Genomic DNA, 18,756 nt, shown 5'->3' with positions numbered 1-18,756 from the left:
CTGGTCCCCTGCCACTTCGATGCTGTCGGCAGGAGCTCAGCCCCTGCCGCTTCGTGGTTGTCGGCAGGGGCTCAGCCCCTGCTGCTTCGTTGCTGTCGGCAGGGGCTGGACCCTTGCCGCCTCGTTGCTGTCGGCAGGGGCTGGCCCTCTGCCGTCACGCTGTTTTCGACAGGGGCTCATCCCCTGTCGCCCCGCTGTTGTCGGCAGGCAAGGGCTCGTCCCCTGTTGCTTGTCTGTTTTTGGCCAGCAGGAGCACACCCCTGTTGCCTCTCTCTTTTTTTTGATCGACAGGCTTGATGTTCTTTTCTTCGCATAATAAATAATGTAGCGTTGAATACTTATACTTTTGCAGACTTCGTATCAAACCCCGCTCTGGCTCCGCGGCCTGAGCCTCGTAACATCTACACGCGTAAACGACCGCAGCTGCACGACATCCCGAGGTAAGGGAAAGTCGCACGAAGAGTTTGTATGAACAAAATAAAATAAGACTTCTGAGATAGAATAGTTATTTTGCATACCTGCTTATCTGAAGAAGTATTGGTTGGTCAGAGTTTACTCTTTTTTATTCTTTTGAAATTGCATGCTTAATGTAAATTCTTTGGGTAGACTCATTCGAGAAAGAATCAAGTAGTTTAATTGGCATACCTGTTTACCTATAGGATTACTTAACTCGTGATTGTCTGTCATGCATGCTTATTCTTTTGAAACTGCATACTTAAGGTAGACTTTGTGAATAGACTCATTTCTGGAGAGAAAACCACTGCAATTGCTATTGTAACCGAACCTTAAGGCATGTACGGTATGAATTTTATGTGAGGTCACGGAGTATCTTGAAGTGGGAAATCAACACTTTATTGATTTTGATGTGATAATATCGGCCTGCACAGGCCAATTGCTCAAAAGAACAATACATGTCATGTATGAACCAAAAGAATCATAAAACATTATATATTGCCCTCTCATCGTAGTCGTACCTCTAGGGAGGTACAACCGTACTTTTTGGACAAGTACGTCCCATGTGGGTTACGATGGTTGGAGGATGAGGTTGTAGCAACCTCGATGCGTGCATTTAGCACAATGCTGAGATCACATAAATGGTGACAACTCGCCTTCACAGGCAAGATGCTCGAGGGGGTCTAATAGACCAGAGCATGTAGGATGGGGCGGCGGTTAAGAAACCCCCGTCGTACCCATTCGACCTTCACGGTTCATCAAGGGAGAGGATGGATGGTACAAAAACGCCGATGGACAGGTTGTTAACAACCACCCCACAGGCAAAAGACTCGGCCTCCCCAGTCATCGGAGTTAGGGGAATTGGGATTATCATAAATTATCATAGGTAACTCCCAGGTACTTCAGCAGAAGTTGGATGCATCCATGGGCCACGAATGCCTTTGGGGATTTACTCTCTTGGTCACTGACCGTCCCCTTAGGAGCGGACTCAGTCAGCCATTCGGGTTAATGAAAACACCTGACATAATAAACCCTCGGATCGGTCTCGACTGTTTCTACGTTTCGCGTCTGTGCGTACCCACAGGCCAGTTAATATCAAAACTTAAAGAATATCTTCTTGAATAGTTGTAGATGATTGAGACTTACACTGCTTGAAATGCTTCAACTAACAGCTCTTTGCACATATTACACTTGTTAGAATATATTACAATTGTATTGATTGTTTAAATATCATAACTGCTTATCTCATAAATGTCCTGCTTTATTTTCATTCTACTTATCTGTTCGTGCACCTACTGGTTTGTTATAAAACTGACCCATTTCATGGGCAGGTGAGGAGTAGGACTTCACAGGCGGCCGATGGCGTGGTGCAATATGGATCAAGATTTATCTTCTTTCTGTTGGCGGCTTGACTCTGAGTCTTTTTGAGTTTTCTTTAGATTATTGAACTTTGTAACAAAATGCTCATTTTGTAATAAACTGCAGATTTTTAATCTATTGCCTTATTTCCTCAATTTCTTTAAGTTGTTGTTCATATGAATGATGGTTTTTCAGCTAACGTACCCAGGATTGTTGACTTGTGCTCCTTTCTAAATATCTTCCGCTGTCGTTTTTAAAAGTTAAAACTTTAAATCTTTGAAAGGTTTTTCGATAAGGTTTTCGAAATCACAAGTCGAAATTTTGGGGCGTTACAACATTAGCTCAGAGGAAGAATACATCTGATGCAGCAAATGAGTGTGCTGCTTTGAACTGTGAATACTGAATATATCATAGAAAAAATTCAGACTGATGAAAATCATACAGATTTTGTCTTACCATGACCGACTTAGAATGATAAGGTGAGAAATAGCCTCAGAATTGTTGCAAATGTATTGTGCATTCAAAGAAAACTACAATATACTAGCATAAAATCAATAGGTTTGAGACCACCATAGTCCATGAAAACCAATAATTGCTGACAAGATGCTCATAAATGCATATGCATGTTAAGACCTTGTTGATAAACTCATGCATAAATTTATATCTTGGATTATTTAGGCTATGTACTCATTCAAGCTCCAGCTAACCTACGATCAGTCATCTCCTGTCATGGATTGGTCATTACTGCATGGGTGAGATTCATTTTGAAAATGCAATACTGTGCCAGTTGAATAATAGCCCAACTAGATTAGCTCGAAGTTTTATCAGAATGGCTGATAGGCATGAAATGACTCATTAATTGAACTAGAGCATGTTTCCAAAAAGCCCTTTGTCTTTTGCTCAATCTCCATAACCCTTGATCACCACCATTTTAAACAGCAGGGTATAGCACATAACCTGAACCTACCACATGGAGATGATAGTTTTTGCTCTAAGACAAGACAGACATTTTTTAACTATTTCAAACCTAATTTATCAGTGTCTGAAACAATAGAGATGCTTCCTTTTTCCTTATGCATGTCAAAAACATGACCCAACACTTGACAGATATCTTCTCATTAGGCATGATTTCCAACTAGATACCTACACACATACACAAGCAAACGGGTCTGTCCAATATTTAACCCACTTACGTTTAGCAGATCCAACTAAAAGGCCTACATACACATGTTTCTAATCATGATTGTTTTGCACTTTGTACTCTTGTATGCTTGGGAAGTCATTTCAAAGCTGTTGTTCCATTGAATTTTGATTTGATCTTTCATTGATTTCATTTGCTTTCACATGAATTCCCCTGTTGAACATACTGGACTGACTTTCATTTGATAATCTTAGGACCGACTTCACGCTAATATGTTCATAGGGCCTGTTGTTACAATTGTATATAGTACATGAATGATGAAAAGTATTAAGCATGGTAAAAAAATGTAAATAAACCCTTACTTCATTAAAGCCTCACGCCAAGAAGGTTCCAAGTAAAATTGATATTTCAGATCCAAATCTTTGAGTGTGGTGTTCTCATCAATTTCAATCTTGTTTGTGGAACGACCTTGGGATGATCCCTTCAGATCAAATCTTCGATGAATTCTCAGTTCCGTGCAAAACATATTGCCCATTACAACAAACCGAAACTGCAGATTCACAGAATATTTTAAGAAAAATCATTGTGCGTTGCTGCAGCATCAAACATTTCATTGAAATCTTACAAGTGAAAAAATGTGGAAAAAATAAATAGATAGGAAGTAATACAACAGAGACATAAATCATTACAGAAGATATTCAGTACATTTTATCATTAAGTACCTTTTGGCCACCTGTTTTGATCCTGTGAAGCCCAAAAAACTTTGTTACAAGGGTATTTTCATAGGTGCGGACATGATGATGATAGTTTGGAAGCATCTCTAAGAGAACCTGCATATGCCAACATTGAGCAACTGGATTATCAATTTTTGTTGATTAGTTCCAGTATTTCAACTTCAGTTATACAATCACTTAACATTCAAGATTATAGTGATTCTATCTTCAGAAAGTGAATTGCTTAATTATATGGACTAAAATTTTAAAATCAAGATTTGTACTTTCTCTCGCCATGGAGGTCCAGAGAGATACAAAACGGCAATGAAACACCAATAGAGAAGGAACCAATACATGGATAATTAAGTAGTGAGCATAAGACAAAATCATGCATCTTTAACTGTAAAACCCACGTTTCTTTTAAAAAAAATTATTGTATTGGACCCGGGCCGGGTCGGGTCCGGACCCGGGCCGGGTCGGGTCCGGACCCGACCCGGGCCCCTTGTCATTAGGGTTTTAGTAACCCGACTCAGGAAGAGGATTTTAAATCCTCTTCCCGAGCGCCGCAACCCCCCCCCCCCCCCCCCCTCCACCTGCGATTTCGGGGAGATAAGGGGAAACCCATTGGGGTTTCCCCATTCATCGCCCCCCCCCCCCTGTGCCTTTAAAACCTGTGTAGGAGGGCGAGGGGAGGCACGCCTCCCTTTCGCAGCCCTTCGATCCCCTCGCGACGACCCCCCTCCTCCTTTGCTGCGCTCGCCACCAGCGCCGTCGCTGCGACCCACGCCGACACTGGCCACCGCCTCTCAGGTACGCCTCTTCTCCTCCCTCTTTTTCTCTCTCTTTCCCCCCCCCCTTTCTCTGTCACCTCGCCGGGAGGCCGACAGGCGGCGCACACCCTCTGTCGCGCCCCCCCTCTCCTCTGTGGCCTGCGAAGGGGTCGGCAGGAGGTTGGTGGCTCCTGTCACCCCGATCTCTCTCTCTGGCAGGGGTTAGTCCCCCTGCCGCCTCTCGATCACCGGTAGGCAGGGGCAATGCCCCTGCCGCTTCCTGTTTCCCGGCAGACAGGGGCTCGCCCCGCTGCCTCTAGGGTTTTGGCGCGCAGGGGTAGTGCCCCTGCCGCCTTCCTGTCTCGGCTGGTAGGGACAATGCCCCTGTCACCCTTTGTTTTGCTCGGTTGGCAGGGGCTCGCCCCCTGCCGCCCCTTGGCTTCTGGGAGGGCAGGGGATATCCCCCTACTGCCCCTTGATTCTCGGCACGCAGGGGCTTGTCCCCTTGTCACCCCCGTCCCGAGCTCTCTCCCTCTCTCTGTCGGCAGGGGTTGGCCCCCTGCCGCCTCTCGGTTGTAGGCAGGGGCTGGCCCCTGCCTCCTTGTTGTTGTCGGCAGGGGCTAGCCCTGCCGTCTCTTGGCTGTCAGCAGGGGCTCAGCCCCTGTCGCTTCATTGTTGTTGGCAGGGGCTTCCCCCCTGCCGCATCGATGCTGCCGGCAGGGGCTGGTCCCCTGCCGTCTCGTGCTTTCGGCAGGGGCTGGCCCCCTTGCCGCTTCGATGCAGTCGGCAAAGGCTGGCCCCCTGCCGTCTCGTACTGTCGGCAGGGGCTCGACCCCTACCGCTTCGCTGCGGTCGGCAGGGGCAGGCCCCCTGCCGCCTTGTTGCTGTCGGCAGGGGCTGGCCCCCTGCCGCCTCGTTGTTTTCGACAGGGGCTCATCCCCTGTCACCCCGTTGTTGTCAGCCGGCAGGGGATCGCCCCCTGTCGCTTTTCCGTTTTCGGCCAACAGGGGTACACCCTTGTTGCCTCTCTCTTTTTCGATCGACAGGCCTGATTTTCTTTTCTTCGCATGATAAATAATGTAGCGCTGAATACTCATATTTTTGCAGACTTCGTATCGAACCCCGCTCTGGCTCCGCGGCCTGAGCCTCGTATCATCTACACCCGTAGACGCACGCAGCTGCACAACATTCCGAGGTAGGGTAAAGTCGCACAAAGAGCAATAAATGAACCTATTTAAGTTGAAATAATTAAGATGTCCATGCTAGATATGCTTAGATTTATATTGCTTCTGCATTGCATATTTTCTTGTTTGCATATTTATGAGTCGAGGTATGATTTTACTCTTTGAGTATTAATTTGCGTATTTGCTTATGTGGTTGAAGGTGGTTTCGTACTTTTTGCAATACTTATACCCTTAATTGTTTGCATATATACTTGCTTGTACGTTCCTATGGGTCGGTGTACAATTTCATTCTTCGATCATTATTTTGCATAGTTGCTTATGAGTTTGAGGTGTGGTTTCGTATTTCATGCAATACCTATGCCCTTGTTTGCTTGCATCCATTTTTGCCTGCACGTTTCCTTTGAGTGAGGTACGACTTCATGTCTCGTGTATTACTTATGACCTTATGTGTTTGCCTATCTAAGTGGTCAAGGTATGGTTTTGGTACCTCGTGTGTTACTTATGTGCTTTTCGCTCGATGTGCGGCATTGCAAGTCGAGAGTTGCTTGTTGTCATGTTATAATCTGCATATGCTCACATTTATGGTAAATAGGTACTTACATAAATGTAGTCTTGTGCCTAACCTGATTTCAGTTGCTTTCAAAACACTAGAAGTGGCGCTTGTGCGCTATACTTCTGCAAACCCAGTGCTCTTCAAAATGCACAGCTTTTGCAAAGTTAAGTTTTAAGTCCTGCCGGATTGCGAAGTCACATTTGGGCCCTCCCAGGTCCACACACTTGGGAGAAATATTTTATAACCCCGATTCGAGTTGCGACCCAATTCGAATAACCCCGATCAGGGGCATGAGCCTATGAATGAGTGGAGTTCTGTTGAAGGACCCATTCTTCATTTATCAATCTAGTGTCGCATGTTGATACTAAGATAAATTTTGGATGCAAGATTGATAGTGTTGTGCCTTGTGTGAATGACTTAATGTGGCATTGTGGCCTTTAAGGATGAATCGTGCCAAATGAGCACTCCTATATTCTTTGGATCGTTATGAAGTTGTGTGTTGGGTGTTCCTTTTGAAAAGCCTATGCACCTCCCCTTTTCAGTGTTGCGTACTTTTAGACATGCACTATATGTTAAGTACATTGTTGATCGGATAAGAGATCCGAGACGACCTTGTATCATGAAATATGCAAAATATTGTTGAAATGAATTCAAGACTTATCTTGCCAAACTGTGTTGTATTGATTCTTTTGTAGATAATATCTGTTAGGGTTTCTTTTGTGGAACCATTTCCCTTTCATCGTAGTCGTACTTTTGACAAGTACGACCGTACTTTTTGACAAGTACGTCTTTTTACGTTGCGATGATTGGATGAGTAGGTTGTGGCAACCTCGATGAGTGCAAATAACAAAATGTTAAGATCAACTAAATAGGTGATGATTCCGCCTTCACCGGCAAGATACTCGAGTTTGATCGAAAGGCCAGAGTATGTAGAATGGGTCTTCAGTTAATTAATCCTGATGTACTCATTCGAACCGTTGACTCCTGTCTGGAGAGAGAATGGGAAGGTACAAAAACTTCAATGGACAAGCCATTAATGGCAGTTACGAGCAAAAGACTCGGCTTCCCTAGTCATCGGAGTTAGGGGAAGGGGACTACCATAATTATCCTAGGTGGTAGTTCTCCATGTTCGAGATGCATCCATTATTTATGCTGCTTTGGGGATTTCTCTCTTGGTCACTGACCGTCCCCTTAGGTGCGGACTCAGTCAGCTATCTGGGTTATCATAAAATACATAGCATAATAAACCTCCGGATCAGTCTAGGTTGTTTCTAGAGTCGTGCCTTGTGCGTACCCACTTGGCCAGTTAATATCGAAACATAATTTAAATTCGATCACACAATTTGTTGAGTTATGCACGTATGAAAGTTATAGCATGCAACGGGTTTCAATACTTATGGAATTGTGTGTGTGATTGATGTAGCATCGTATTTTGCTAGTTAAATTGCTTATGCAGTGCTTTGCTTATAATAATTAGCCTACTTGTGACAGTGAAATACTTGTAATAGTTTTAGCATTTTGCTCATGATAGTTTCTCCATGAATCTGTTGAAATTAAATTGCTATATAATTGTCTGTCTACTTGACATATTAAATTATTTTGCTTAACTATGTTCTATATAGTCTTGTATGTGCACCTACCAGTTTTTAGTGAAACTGACCCATTTTATGGGCAGGTGATGTATAGGTGATACACTCTGCGATGACACGATGGCGCGATGAGATCAAGATAGAGCTCTTTCCCTGACGTTTCGCTCCTGAGGACATGTTGGTAAATTTGGTATAAAGTGTATTTCAAAATTTCTCTTTTTATTAAACCTTGAGTTACTAAAACTGTTTTAGTAAACTTCTTCTTGGTTTCAACAAACAAATTCTCAATCATTGAAATTGCATTTTAAAACCATTTGATTTCAATAGTTGTGCGGAATTTGGTAAAGGAAAGTTTACGCTGTAATGCGCTCAAGGTCCATTGACTTGTGGTTTTAAAAATATCATTTTCCGCTGAAGTACTATTTAAACTCTGATTATTGTATGATTTAAAAGCTTTCTAAACTATTCTAAAAGTTACAAGTCCTGGATTTTTGGGGCGTCACATTAACAGTACTAACCGCAATGAAAGCCAGCAAGTGATACTCAGCCTCAAAACTACGGCAAGTAACAACACACTGTTTTCAATTACTTTGAAAATTAAGACTCAAGTCCAATAAAAATTTGATCAAATTTCAAGTACTAAGTCCTACTGCCTTGTTGGCATCTAGAAGAAAGCCACAAGGCCCACATCCAGAGGGAATAGACGCCAAATCTTAGTGATGCAGCAGCATGAGTAGCTTTTGATATAAAGGAGCATGTCTTCTACAAATTCCATGTATCTTGCCACTTAAAAGAGCACGCAAACTGGCATGCTTGATTTACATATACTAAGAACAAGGTTTTTATCTAACAAATTTAGGTCATGGGAGGGTCCAGTAATATTGCAATACAATTTCTAGCTTGGAAAGATACAATCATTGAGATGAACATGATATCTTATGACAGCCAGTGTAACTACAGTTTCTACAAGCACCACACTGGTGAAAATAAGCAACAACTTGCTGTGAATGGATCATCTTATCCATGGCTTCAAGTTAACAACCTCTCTCCAGATAAATACATAATGGTAGTTGAGCTTATGCATGTTATATCACGTGTATTTTCATACTTAGTCAAATTCGAGATTTCGAAAATTTGGCTAAGTATAGGAGATAAATCGGTAAAACCTTGATATAGGCATATGTCCTTTGAGTCTGGGTTTAGCCCAGGTCTCATCGACAAGGCCTAAATGAGCCAACAAAAAGGTGCGAAAAAATTTTATTTTCGACCTTTAAATTCAAGCGAAATTTGAGCGAAATTTGGGTTAAATTCGGGCGAAATTCGAAGTAGATATCGTTGGGTGCATCTCGGAATCTTGAGTCCAACGATATTTTGCTTTTTCAAATTCGGGCTACAGTTGGCCCGAAAATCGGATTTTTTCAAAAAAGGAGTGCCTCGACAGACCGGGTCCGGATTTGGATCGGACTAGATCCAATTCATATGATCCAAATTAATATGGATTTGGACTCGGTCCAAGACCCATATTAATTAGGAATTGATTCATCCCAAGATCCAAATGAAATTTGGATATATATTTGGATCTTGGATCCAAATCCATATCCAAAATCCATACCCAATGAAAATACAACTTTAAATTCAATATTTATGTTTAAATTGAAGTTAACTAGAGTTAAAAAGACTCTCAGAGGGATAAGGTACTCTATGAAAGTTTCTGGATATTTAATTATTAATAAATAATTATTAAATTATTAAATTATGATTAATTCCGAATTTCAACATTTGTGAACTAATTTGGGACTCCCTAGAAGAGTCTTTACTAGTTGAGAAAGGTAGAGAAATCTAGAAAGGAGGAAAGACTACATGAATTGGGAAAGGAGGTGGAAAATCCAACATATATAGAATTTTAAAAATTTTGAAAAGCGGGTGAGGGGAACTCTCAAATGGGGAAGTCCTCTCTCCAACCCACATTAGAAGGGGCTGGAAGGATAATGGCCTATTTTTTTATATAAGCTCAAAAAAAAAAAAAAAAAAAGAGAAAGAGGAAAGAGAGAAAGAAAGAAGGAAAAGAAGGAAGAAGAGGAGATCATCTTCCTCTTCAATCACCCATCGGTTCTTCCGGTCGTTTTTTAAACTCCAAACAAGGTACGGGTGTTCTCTCTTGTTTCGGATGAGAAAACGAGCCTAAATAAGCTTTAGGCAATATTTTTGTAGAGAACCATGGATTCTATTTTGGTTTTTCATCTTTTAATCCATGGGACAACACAAAAACATGCAGAAATAACGTAGGAACTCAAATTTAACATATACACATGAACTATATATATGTGTGTGTGTGTGTGTGTGTGTGTGTCTTCATGGACATTTTGGACAGATCTATCCCTTGTATTTAGTGGACAGATTTGGACAAATCTGGCCATCGTGATGATGACCAGATCTGAGCTCTATCCGCTCTGTTCGTTCTGAACAGATCTGTCCACTGAACAAGTGTACATATCCGGACAGATGGACATGGGATTGTGGTTCTTGAAACGAACCTAGTCCATGAAAAAAAAAGAGATATGTATTCAGTTAAAAAGAAAAATTTGGATTTTGTTTGTGTTTGATGGTCCGGGACAGAACGGACAACTATCCAGTCCCAGCCTTGACAGTCGGCTGGGACAAGACAGTCTGTTGTCCAGTCCCAGACAATTGTCCAGTGTTGGACTGGACCGTTGTTCATGGAAAAAAAATTCTATGATAGTTATTGTTGAGATTAAGAGGTTTTAAGTTTTATGTTTATTTGATATTGTTGAGAATAGGTGGTTTTAAGTTGTCTTTTTATATTAGAGGCTATTTGAAATTATGTTTTCATAATGGGCTAAGATGTAATTATTCTTTTTAGCCTCTCTCTATTTAACATAGAGAGAATCCCTAATAATAAAAGAAGTTTTTCTCTGTGCAACCCTCTCTCTCTCTCTCTCTTTCTCTCTCTCTCTCTCTCTCTTCTATTTTTCCCTCTATCTCTCTCTCTCTACCTAGGGTTGGGTGCGTCTTTCAACATGGTATCAGAGCGGGTTTCCCTTCTGGGATGACGCTGCTGCTGATGTTGCTCAAGGATGATGTTGGTAGTGAAATGTGAAGCAGGAGTGGTGGCGCTGGATCGTGATCAGCTTGCAACCTGTGGATCGTGATCTGTTTGTGACCGTGACTATGTTGTGCTGAGGCTGCTGCTCGTGAACCAGTGATCTGAAGCTTTGACTTGGTATCATCGGGTATGTAAACCAAGATTGCAGTCGCTGCTTGGAGTCGATTTGGTAAGTTTGTGTTCAGTTTTTGGGTGGTTATAAACTTCCTGTTACGGTTGTGGGTTTCAAGCTGTGTGTCGCAACCCTTTTCTTAAATCAGATCTGAACAGTGCCACGTAAACCCTGTTGTGATTCCCTGGCGTGATTCTTGCTGAGTTTATCTCTGTCGTGATGTCGTGATTTCCTGCACTGTATTGTTGTCGAGTTCTTTATTGTCGTGGTTTCTGTGATTATATGGCTGGGAGTATCGTGGTTCCTGCACTGTATTGTTGCCGAGTGCTTTGAAGTTCTATGTTTCTGTGTGCTCATACTATAGTTGGTTGTGAATCTGAGTGTTGAGTTCGTCTCAGATTTTATTTTGTTCGAGTTCAGAAGATGAATATTAGCAGTCGTGATTCCCTGCTGTGTCGTGATCTGTTTGGCTGGAAAGTGTGTGCTGTGAAATCAGCATGTTAATTTATTACAAATATCTTTGGAACGTGTGTGTTGTGAACGCAGCATGTTAATTTTTTTTGGCAGCAGGCGTGATTCCCTGCAATGTGGGAAAATATTTTGTTTGTGGGAATTTTTTTTTTGTCGAGGGATTCTGTGTTGAGTACTGCTACTGGTTGTCTTAGTGGCTGATGCGTGGTGATAACACACGCTATTCCCTATGTCGCTTGAAGCCTGTCCAGATTTTATCTCTGGTATGAAAACTGTGTAGTCGTGGAAAACTGATGTGTGATAGTCTGAAAACCAAACACATCTTTATCGTGTTGGATGTGTGATCTTGATTTGCAACCTATAGCCATCCGCGGTTGAGGTGGAAGGTGCTGGTCAAGTTTCTTTAAAAAAATTTAAGTTTGGATCTGAATAGTCGCAAGTCGTGTTTCTCAGATTTCAGTGAAGTCAAAACTTGATACAGTCGTGTTCGTAGTTGATTGTGGGTGTGCGCGTGTGGTTGCTTCTTCATTTTGTGAATCCAGCCAATTAGTTTATATTATGGCTCAAGTGGTTAAATCAGATGCAGATTCCTCCAATGATTATGTAACTCTTAGCAGGGCAGAATATGACAAGCTCCTTGCTTTACGATCATCCACTTCGAAGTCTTCTGTAGCGGAGGTTGTGTGCTCGGCAGGTGACGGCCTATCTAGTCAAGGTGATAGGTGGATCATTGATTCTGGAGCTTTTGGTCACTTGTGCGGAAATTTGAGTAATTTTCTGAGTTTAAAACCTGTGACTGGTCAAAAAAGGGTATGTCTTGCTGATGGTAGTTCTTCCCCAATTGTAGGGCTGGGAAGCATGTCTATTACTCCTACTCTTCAATTGTCGCATGTTCTTCATGCTCCTTCGTTTCCACAGAATTTACTATCCGTCAGTCGAATGACAAAAGATTTGAATTGTAGAGTGATTTTTTATCCTATGGGGTGCACCTTTCAGGACTTGCTGACGGGGAGAAAGATTGGTGGCGGCTATGAGGAAGGTGGTCTGTATTACCTACACCAACCAGAAGTTTCGGCCTATTCTACTGGTACATCATCCTCAAGTCCTCTATTGTGGCATCATCGTTTGGGTCACCTTCCAGTGACAAAACTTCGTCGTGTCATTCCTCATATACCTCCCTCAGTTTCTTTTCAGTGTGAAACATGTCAATTGGGAAAATATTGTCGAAGCTCTTTCCCTTCTAGTCAGAGTCCGTCAAGTCAAGGATTGTTTGATCTTCTTCATGTCGATGTGTGGGGTCCGAGTAGGATTCCGAATAGGTCTCAGTGTCGTTATTATCTAGTTATTGTTGATGACTTCTCAAGGTTATCGTGGGTGTTCCTGTTAAAAGATCGGTCTCAAGGTCCTGTCATTCTTAAATCTTTAATTGCCGAGATAAAAACTCAATTTGATGTATGTGTTAAAATTGTTCGCACTGATAATGCTCTTGAGTTCAAATCCAAAGACTTACTTCAATTCTATTCTGGTAATGGGATTCAACCTTAATTTACATGCCCCCATACCTCCCAGCAAAATGGGGTGGCTGAGAGGAAACATAGACAAATCCTTAATGTTGCTCGGTGCCTTATGCTTCAATCCAATATGCCTGCTTCATACTGGGGCGATGCGGTTCTGACAGCTGGTTTTCTGATAAATCGCATGCCGTCAAGCTCTGTAGAAGACCAGATCCCTATTCAAATTCTCCATCCAGAGGCTCCTCTCTTCCTTATCCCCCCTAAAGTTTTTGGATGTGTGTGTTTTGTGCATAAGCTGGGTCCGGATCGAGATAAACTTGTTGCTCAGTCTATTAAATGTGTTTTCCTTGGGTATCCTAAGAACCAAAAAGGATATCGTTGCTACGACCCTATATCTCATAAAGAGTATGTTAGTGCGGACGTTACCTTCTTTGAGTCTATTCCTTATTTTTCAAGCTCTACTCCCAGACTACAGGAGAGCCTTGGTGATATCCTTCCTCTGCCGATTCCTCCCTTTCCGTTAGAGTCGCCTCCTCCTCAGTCATTGGTTCCAGTGTCGGGTGTGTCTCGCTTCCGAAACCCTCCCATAGTATACACGCACAGGGTGCCTCCTACCTCCATGCCGCCATCACCTCCTACTCCTCAGGTAAGTATTTCTGAGCAAACTGTTGCCCCTACATCTGATGTTGATCTTCCTATTGCTCTGCGCAAGGGAAAGAGACAGTGCACTCTTTACCCCATCACGCAATTTGTATCAGAAGCTAATCTTGGGGCATCTATGAAGAATTTTATTTCTGCTCTGTCTGCCTCGTCTGTTCCGCTTCATCACAGTCAAGCTCTAGTCGACTCCAACTGGATGCAGGCTATGCGTGATGAGATGGATGCCCTATGGTCTCGAGGCACCTGGGACTTGGTTGATCCTCCCGCAGATGCAGATATTGTAGGTTGCAAATGGGTATATAGCATTAAATATAACTCGAATGGGTCGATTGAACGGTACAAAGCCCGGTTGGTTGCAAAAGGCTACACTCAGACTTATGGGGTTGACTTTTTTTAAACTTTCTCCCCAGTTGCTCGTCTTGGCACTATTTGTCTCGTTCTTTCTGTTGATGTGCACCATGGATGGCCCTTATTTCAGTTGGATGTCAAGAATGCCTTTTTGTATGGGGATTTGCATGAAACTGTCTACATGCAACAACCCCCAGGCTTCGAGGTTCAGGGGGAGTGTCAGAAGGTGTGTAAGTTGAAGAAGGCTATTTATGGCCTGAAGCAGAGTCCGCGGGCATGGATTCACAAATTATTTGAGGTAATGTCGACCTTTGGATTTGTCAGGTCAGCTTTAGATCATTCCTTGTTTATCAAGAAAACCAGTACTGGAATTCTTATGGTGGTATATGTCGATGACATCATATTAACATGGAGTAGTGCCCAAGATATTTCTGCAACAAAAGATCATCTTCAGAAGCACTTTGTTACTAAAGATCTTGGTCACCTTTGATATTTTCTGGGTATCGAGGTTGCAAGAAACAGAGAGGGCTTAGTGTTGTCTCAAAGAAAGTATGTGTTGGACTTATTAAAAGAGACTGGAATGCTAGGAGCTAAGTCTGACTATGTGGATAGTGTTAAAATGTATCTAATATATATATATATATATATATTGTATATTATATCAATACCTAATAGGGGTATTTTTGTAATTTCACATAGTTGTTTTATAAAACAACTATTTTTCTTTTTTGAATAAATGTAATTTTATTTATTTTTATTTTTTAAATTCTTTTTTATTTTATTTGAGGACCTAAAGGGGCTCCAACCTTAGAGTCGTTGGAGCCCCCAACGGTCACAAATGTGACCGTTGGGGGCTCCCAACGACTCTATGGGAGCCCCCTTTTGGCTCTCCTTTTGAGGCCTTTTGGTCATCCCTTTGCTCCTCTCCTTTTTGTATAAATAGGGGTGAACCCCTTGTATATTCATTATTCTTGAGAGCTTTCTCTCTTCTCAATAAGAGGCCTTTTATATTGTTGCCTTCTTAAAGGCTTGTGCTTGTATTGTCCCTTTGTGGACTTATGATATTCTCTTTTATTTATTGTTGTAAGTGCTTGTATGCACTCTTTATATTTCCGCAATATCTCATTACATGGTATCAGAGCCACTCGATTCTTGAAGGAAAGGTGTGGTTCGTGTATCTCATATTTAGTGGACATCTTCTCACTTCTTGGCAACATCATGGAGACAAAGATTGACCTATGTTTCAAGCTCAATGGAAAGAATTATATGATGTGGGCATCGGCAATGAAAAATAATCTCAAAGGAAAGAAGCTTTGGGGTTTTGTTATGGGTACCGTTCCGGAACCTAAGCTTATGCTCACGAAGGTAGAAGAAGGTCAAGAAAAGGCTCTTGAAGGAGATGCTCGCCTCAAGGCCATTGAAAGTCATCAAAAGGAAGTGGAAGATTGGGAAAGCAATCACGCAAAAATCCTTGCGTGGTTTATGAACAATGTGGAGCTTAAGGTATGTGCTAATATAGTTAAATTTCGTAGAGCCAATGAGGCTTGGTCCTTTATGAAGGGTATGTATACCCAAAAGGATCTTGTAAGAGCATACTTCTTGCAAGAAAAGATTAGAACCACCAAGCAAGGTGATTCTAGTATTCAAGACTATTATAGTGCCCTAAACCCACTCTGGGATGAATTGGCTCTCTTGGAGCCAAAATGGGTTTTTATGGAAGATATTGATTTAAGGCAAAAACAAATGGAACAAGGGCGATTGTTTCAATTTCTTTTTGGGCTACGTCCCGAAGTTGAGCAAGTGAGATCTTCACTTCTCCATAGATCTATTCTTCCTCCTATTGAGGATGCTATTGCCGAAATCACTCAAGAGGAGACAAGGCTTGGCATGAGTAAGCATGTTGATGAAGTCCTTGCCGTATCAAAACCGGGTAACAATGTTAGAACCTATAAGCCTCCTCATTTTGGGAAACAAGGAAACTACAATGGAGGAAGAAAAATGATTGTTTGTCATTATTGCAATGAGCCGGGTCACATTAGACCCGCTTGTCCAAAGCTTATTGGAACCTTCAAGCCTAAAGTGGCCTCTCTTGAAGAAACCACCACCAAAGAAGATGATGGCAAGAACAATGACATCAAAGAAACTCTTGGACAAATATCTATGGCTCTCCAACAAATGCTAAAAGTTTCTTCCTCCACATCGGGTGCGGCTATTGCTTCAACATCATCACCCGGTACGTATTCTTGGATCCTTGACTCCGGAGCTTCTTTTCATATGACCCCTCATGAAAATGCACTTAGTGATGTTTGCACCAATTCAAAGGACTCTTGTGTCTCTACGGCCGATGGAACTTTTTTAAAAATTTCAAGTATTGGCTCTTTTAAAGATTCACAAATTTTTTGTGTTCCAAAAGTAAGAGTTGTTCCCAAACTAAATTTAAACCTATTTTCGGTTTCTCAAATTGCTGGCCATGGATGTGAAATATCTTTCTCATCTAATGGTTGCTTTGTGCAGGATCTCCGGTCCGGGAAGCGGATTGGGCAAGGCCATAGAAAGGGAGACCTCTATTATATGGACCATCTTGATCTCCCTACAAACTTTTTGTTAAATATGTATATGTAAATGAATATATTTCTGTACTGTATTGTACCACTTGTACAGCATACTGTACTGTATTGTACTACTGTACTGTATTGTACTGTATTGTACAACATACTGTACTGTATTGTACTATTGTACTGTATTGTACTATATTGTACAACATACTGTACTGTATTGTACTATTGTACTGTATTGTACCACTCGTACAACATATAAATATCAATGGAAAGGGGAGAAGACATCATTGCCGCCCAACATTTTTTTCTCTCTTCCCTCTTACCTCTCTCTCTATCTCTTGCTACGATAGTAAGGTGACTCCCACATCTGATTTCTCACATGGTATCAGAGCCAAGGGCGTGGTAATCACGATCATCTGGAAGGCCCCTAAGGACCTTGACGTGCGTTTTTGGGCGTTCTCAAGGAAAGTGTTTTTTTTTTCATCTTTTCTCTGTTGTTTCTCCGTTGAATCACTATATTTCGACGTCGTTTCTTCATTTCCTCATATCGTGCATCTTTTCCTTCTTACATATTCTGTTATCCCCAATTTTATCAACCCTAATTTCTGTTTTCCCCAAATTTGGGAACCCTCATTTCTCAAAAGTGCCTCTTTTCTCAAACTTCTTGTGATTTCTTATCTATTTCTTGCAATATAGTTGATAAATCGTACATTCTGCACGATTAACTAAAAAAAAAATCGTGATTTCCAAAACTCAAAAATTTCTGTCCGTACGGTTCTGTCCGTACAACCTACGAATTTCTGTCGTGCTGTTTGATTCATCTTTGATCTTCTTCCTTATGGATTCTAAAATCAGCCCCGGATTTCTTTCTCAACTTGTTTCTCACAAATTAACTCATGATAACTACTTACTTTGGAAACGCCAAATTCTGCCGTTTATCCGAAGTCATGGTCTTTCCGGGCATCTGGATGGGGGATCACCCGCCCCACCTATGACTATTACGCAAGAGGTAACTGGTAATGATGGGAAGGTGAGTTGCATTGCTATTCCAAATCCTGCGTATGATGTTTGGTTTCAGAAGGACCAATCTGTGGTTGCCTATTTGACTGCCACGTTATCTGATCGTATATTACAAACTATCTCTGACCATTTTACTGCTGCAGAACTATGGAGACATCTTGCTCACTCTTATTCACAGGTTTCTGAATCACGTGCGCTTCAACTGAAATGGCAGTTCCAATCTATGCGAAAGGGAACTAAGACCATTACTGAATTTCTAGGGGATATCAAAATTATCATTGATCAGTTGGCCGCTATTGGATATCCTGTTTCTGACAGAGATGTTGTTCAGCAGGTATTGGGAAGCCTTGGGCCCCAATATCGTATGTTTTGCACTGCATTACAGGTTGCCTCTACACTTCCATGCTTTGAGGATTTACAGGCCAAACTCCTACAGTATGAAGTTAGTTTGACTCAAGATCATCTTATTGATGATCCTCATCCTGTCATGTTTACATCTGGGTCTACCTCATTTCGTCCACCTGCTGCTCATATGGGCCGTGGAGGACTCCTTCCTACTCCTACTGCTCCACCTGCCACTAGAGGTACCCGTGTCCCTACTTGCTTCCATTGCAACAAGCGTGGCCATGTGAAAGCAGATTGTTGGCACAACCCACAGAATCGCAACAAGGTAGGGAGGCCAGGACCAAGAGCTGGACAGATGAATGTTAGACAGTTTCAGGGGCAGCCGCAGGGAAATTTTCGAGTACATCAGGGTACTGATCAGGGACAGAGTGCAGGGTTGCCACATGATGTGCAACAAATTCTGATGACTGCATTTAACAACATGAATTTGCGTCAGAATGATGATGGAGTTTGGTATATTGATTCTGGAGCAGCCGCACATGTTACTTCTGATGCAGGTAAACTTTCCAACATGATTCCTTATATTGGCACTGGCACTATTGTCACGGGAGATGGTTCCCACCACCCTATTTCTCATACTGGAAATGCATCTCTCTCTTTGTCACAATCTACACTACCATTGAAAAATGTCTTACTCACTCCTGTCATTGAGAAAAACATTTTATCTGTTGCTAAATTGGTTGATGAAACAAATTCATCCATGGAATTTACTCCGTCTTCTGTTTGTCTTAAGGACCTTCGAACCAAGAAGATGCTCGCTAAGGGTGAACGACGCGGAAACA

At 42.0% G+C, this 18,756-nt stretch overlaps 1 protein-coding gene across 4 annotated transcripts in view; it reads right to left on the bottom strand.

The window, feature by feature from the left end:
• Positions 1 to 18,756, bottom strand: part of LOC149845608 (phosphatidylinositol 4-phosphate 5-kinase 9-like) — a 97,343-nt gene that overhangs the window by 54,143 nt on the left and 24,444 nt on the right. For all 4 annotated transcript variants that reach the window (XM_089995856.1, XM_089995859.1, XM_089995858.1 and 1 more), the window contains 2 exons: positions 3,676 to 3,783; positions 3,316 to 3,503 (listed from right to left, as the gene is read on the bottom strand). In XM_089995856.1, coding sequence (XP_089851982.1) covers positions 3,316 to 3,503; positions 3,676 to 3,783 — 296 coding nt within the window. The remainder of the gene's footprint in view (positions 1 to 3,315; positions 3,504 to 3,675; positions 3,784 to 18,756) is intronic.

This window comes from Nuphar pumila, chromosome 2 (assembly GCF_984573655.1).
Source record: "Nuphar pumila chromosome 2, dmNupPumi1.hap1.1, whole genome shotgun sequence".
Taxonomy (NCBI): Eukaryota; Viridiplantae; Streptophyta; class Magnoliopsida; order Nymphaeales; family Nymphaeaceae; genus Nuphar; species Nuphar pumila.
Note: the sequence above shows the minus strand (reverse complement) of the source record. Positions and strands in the feature narration are given on the sequence as shown.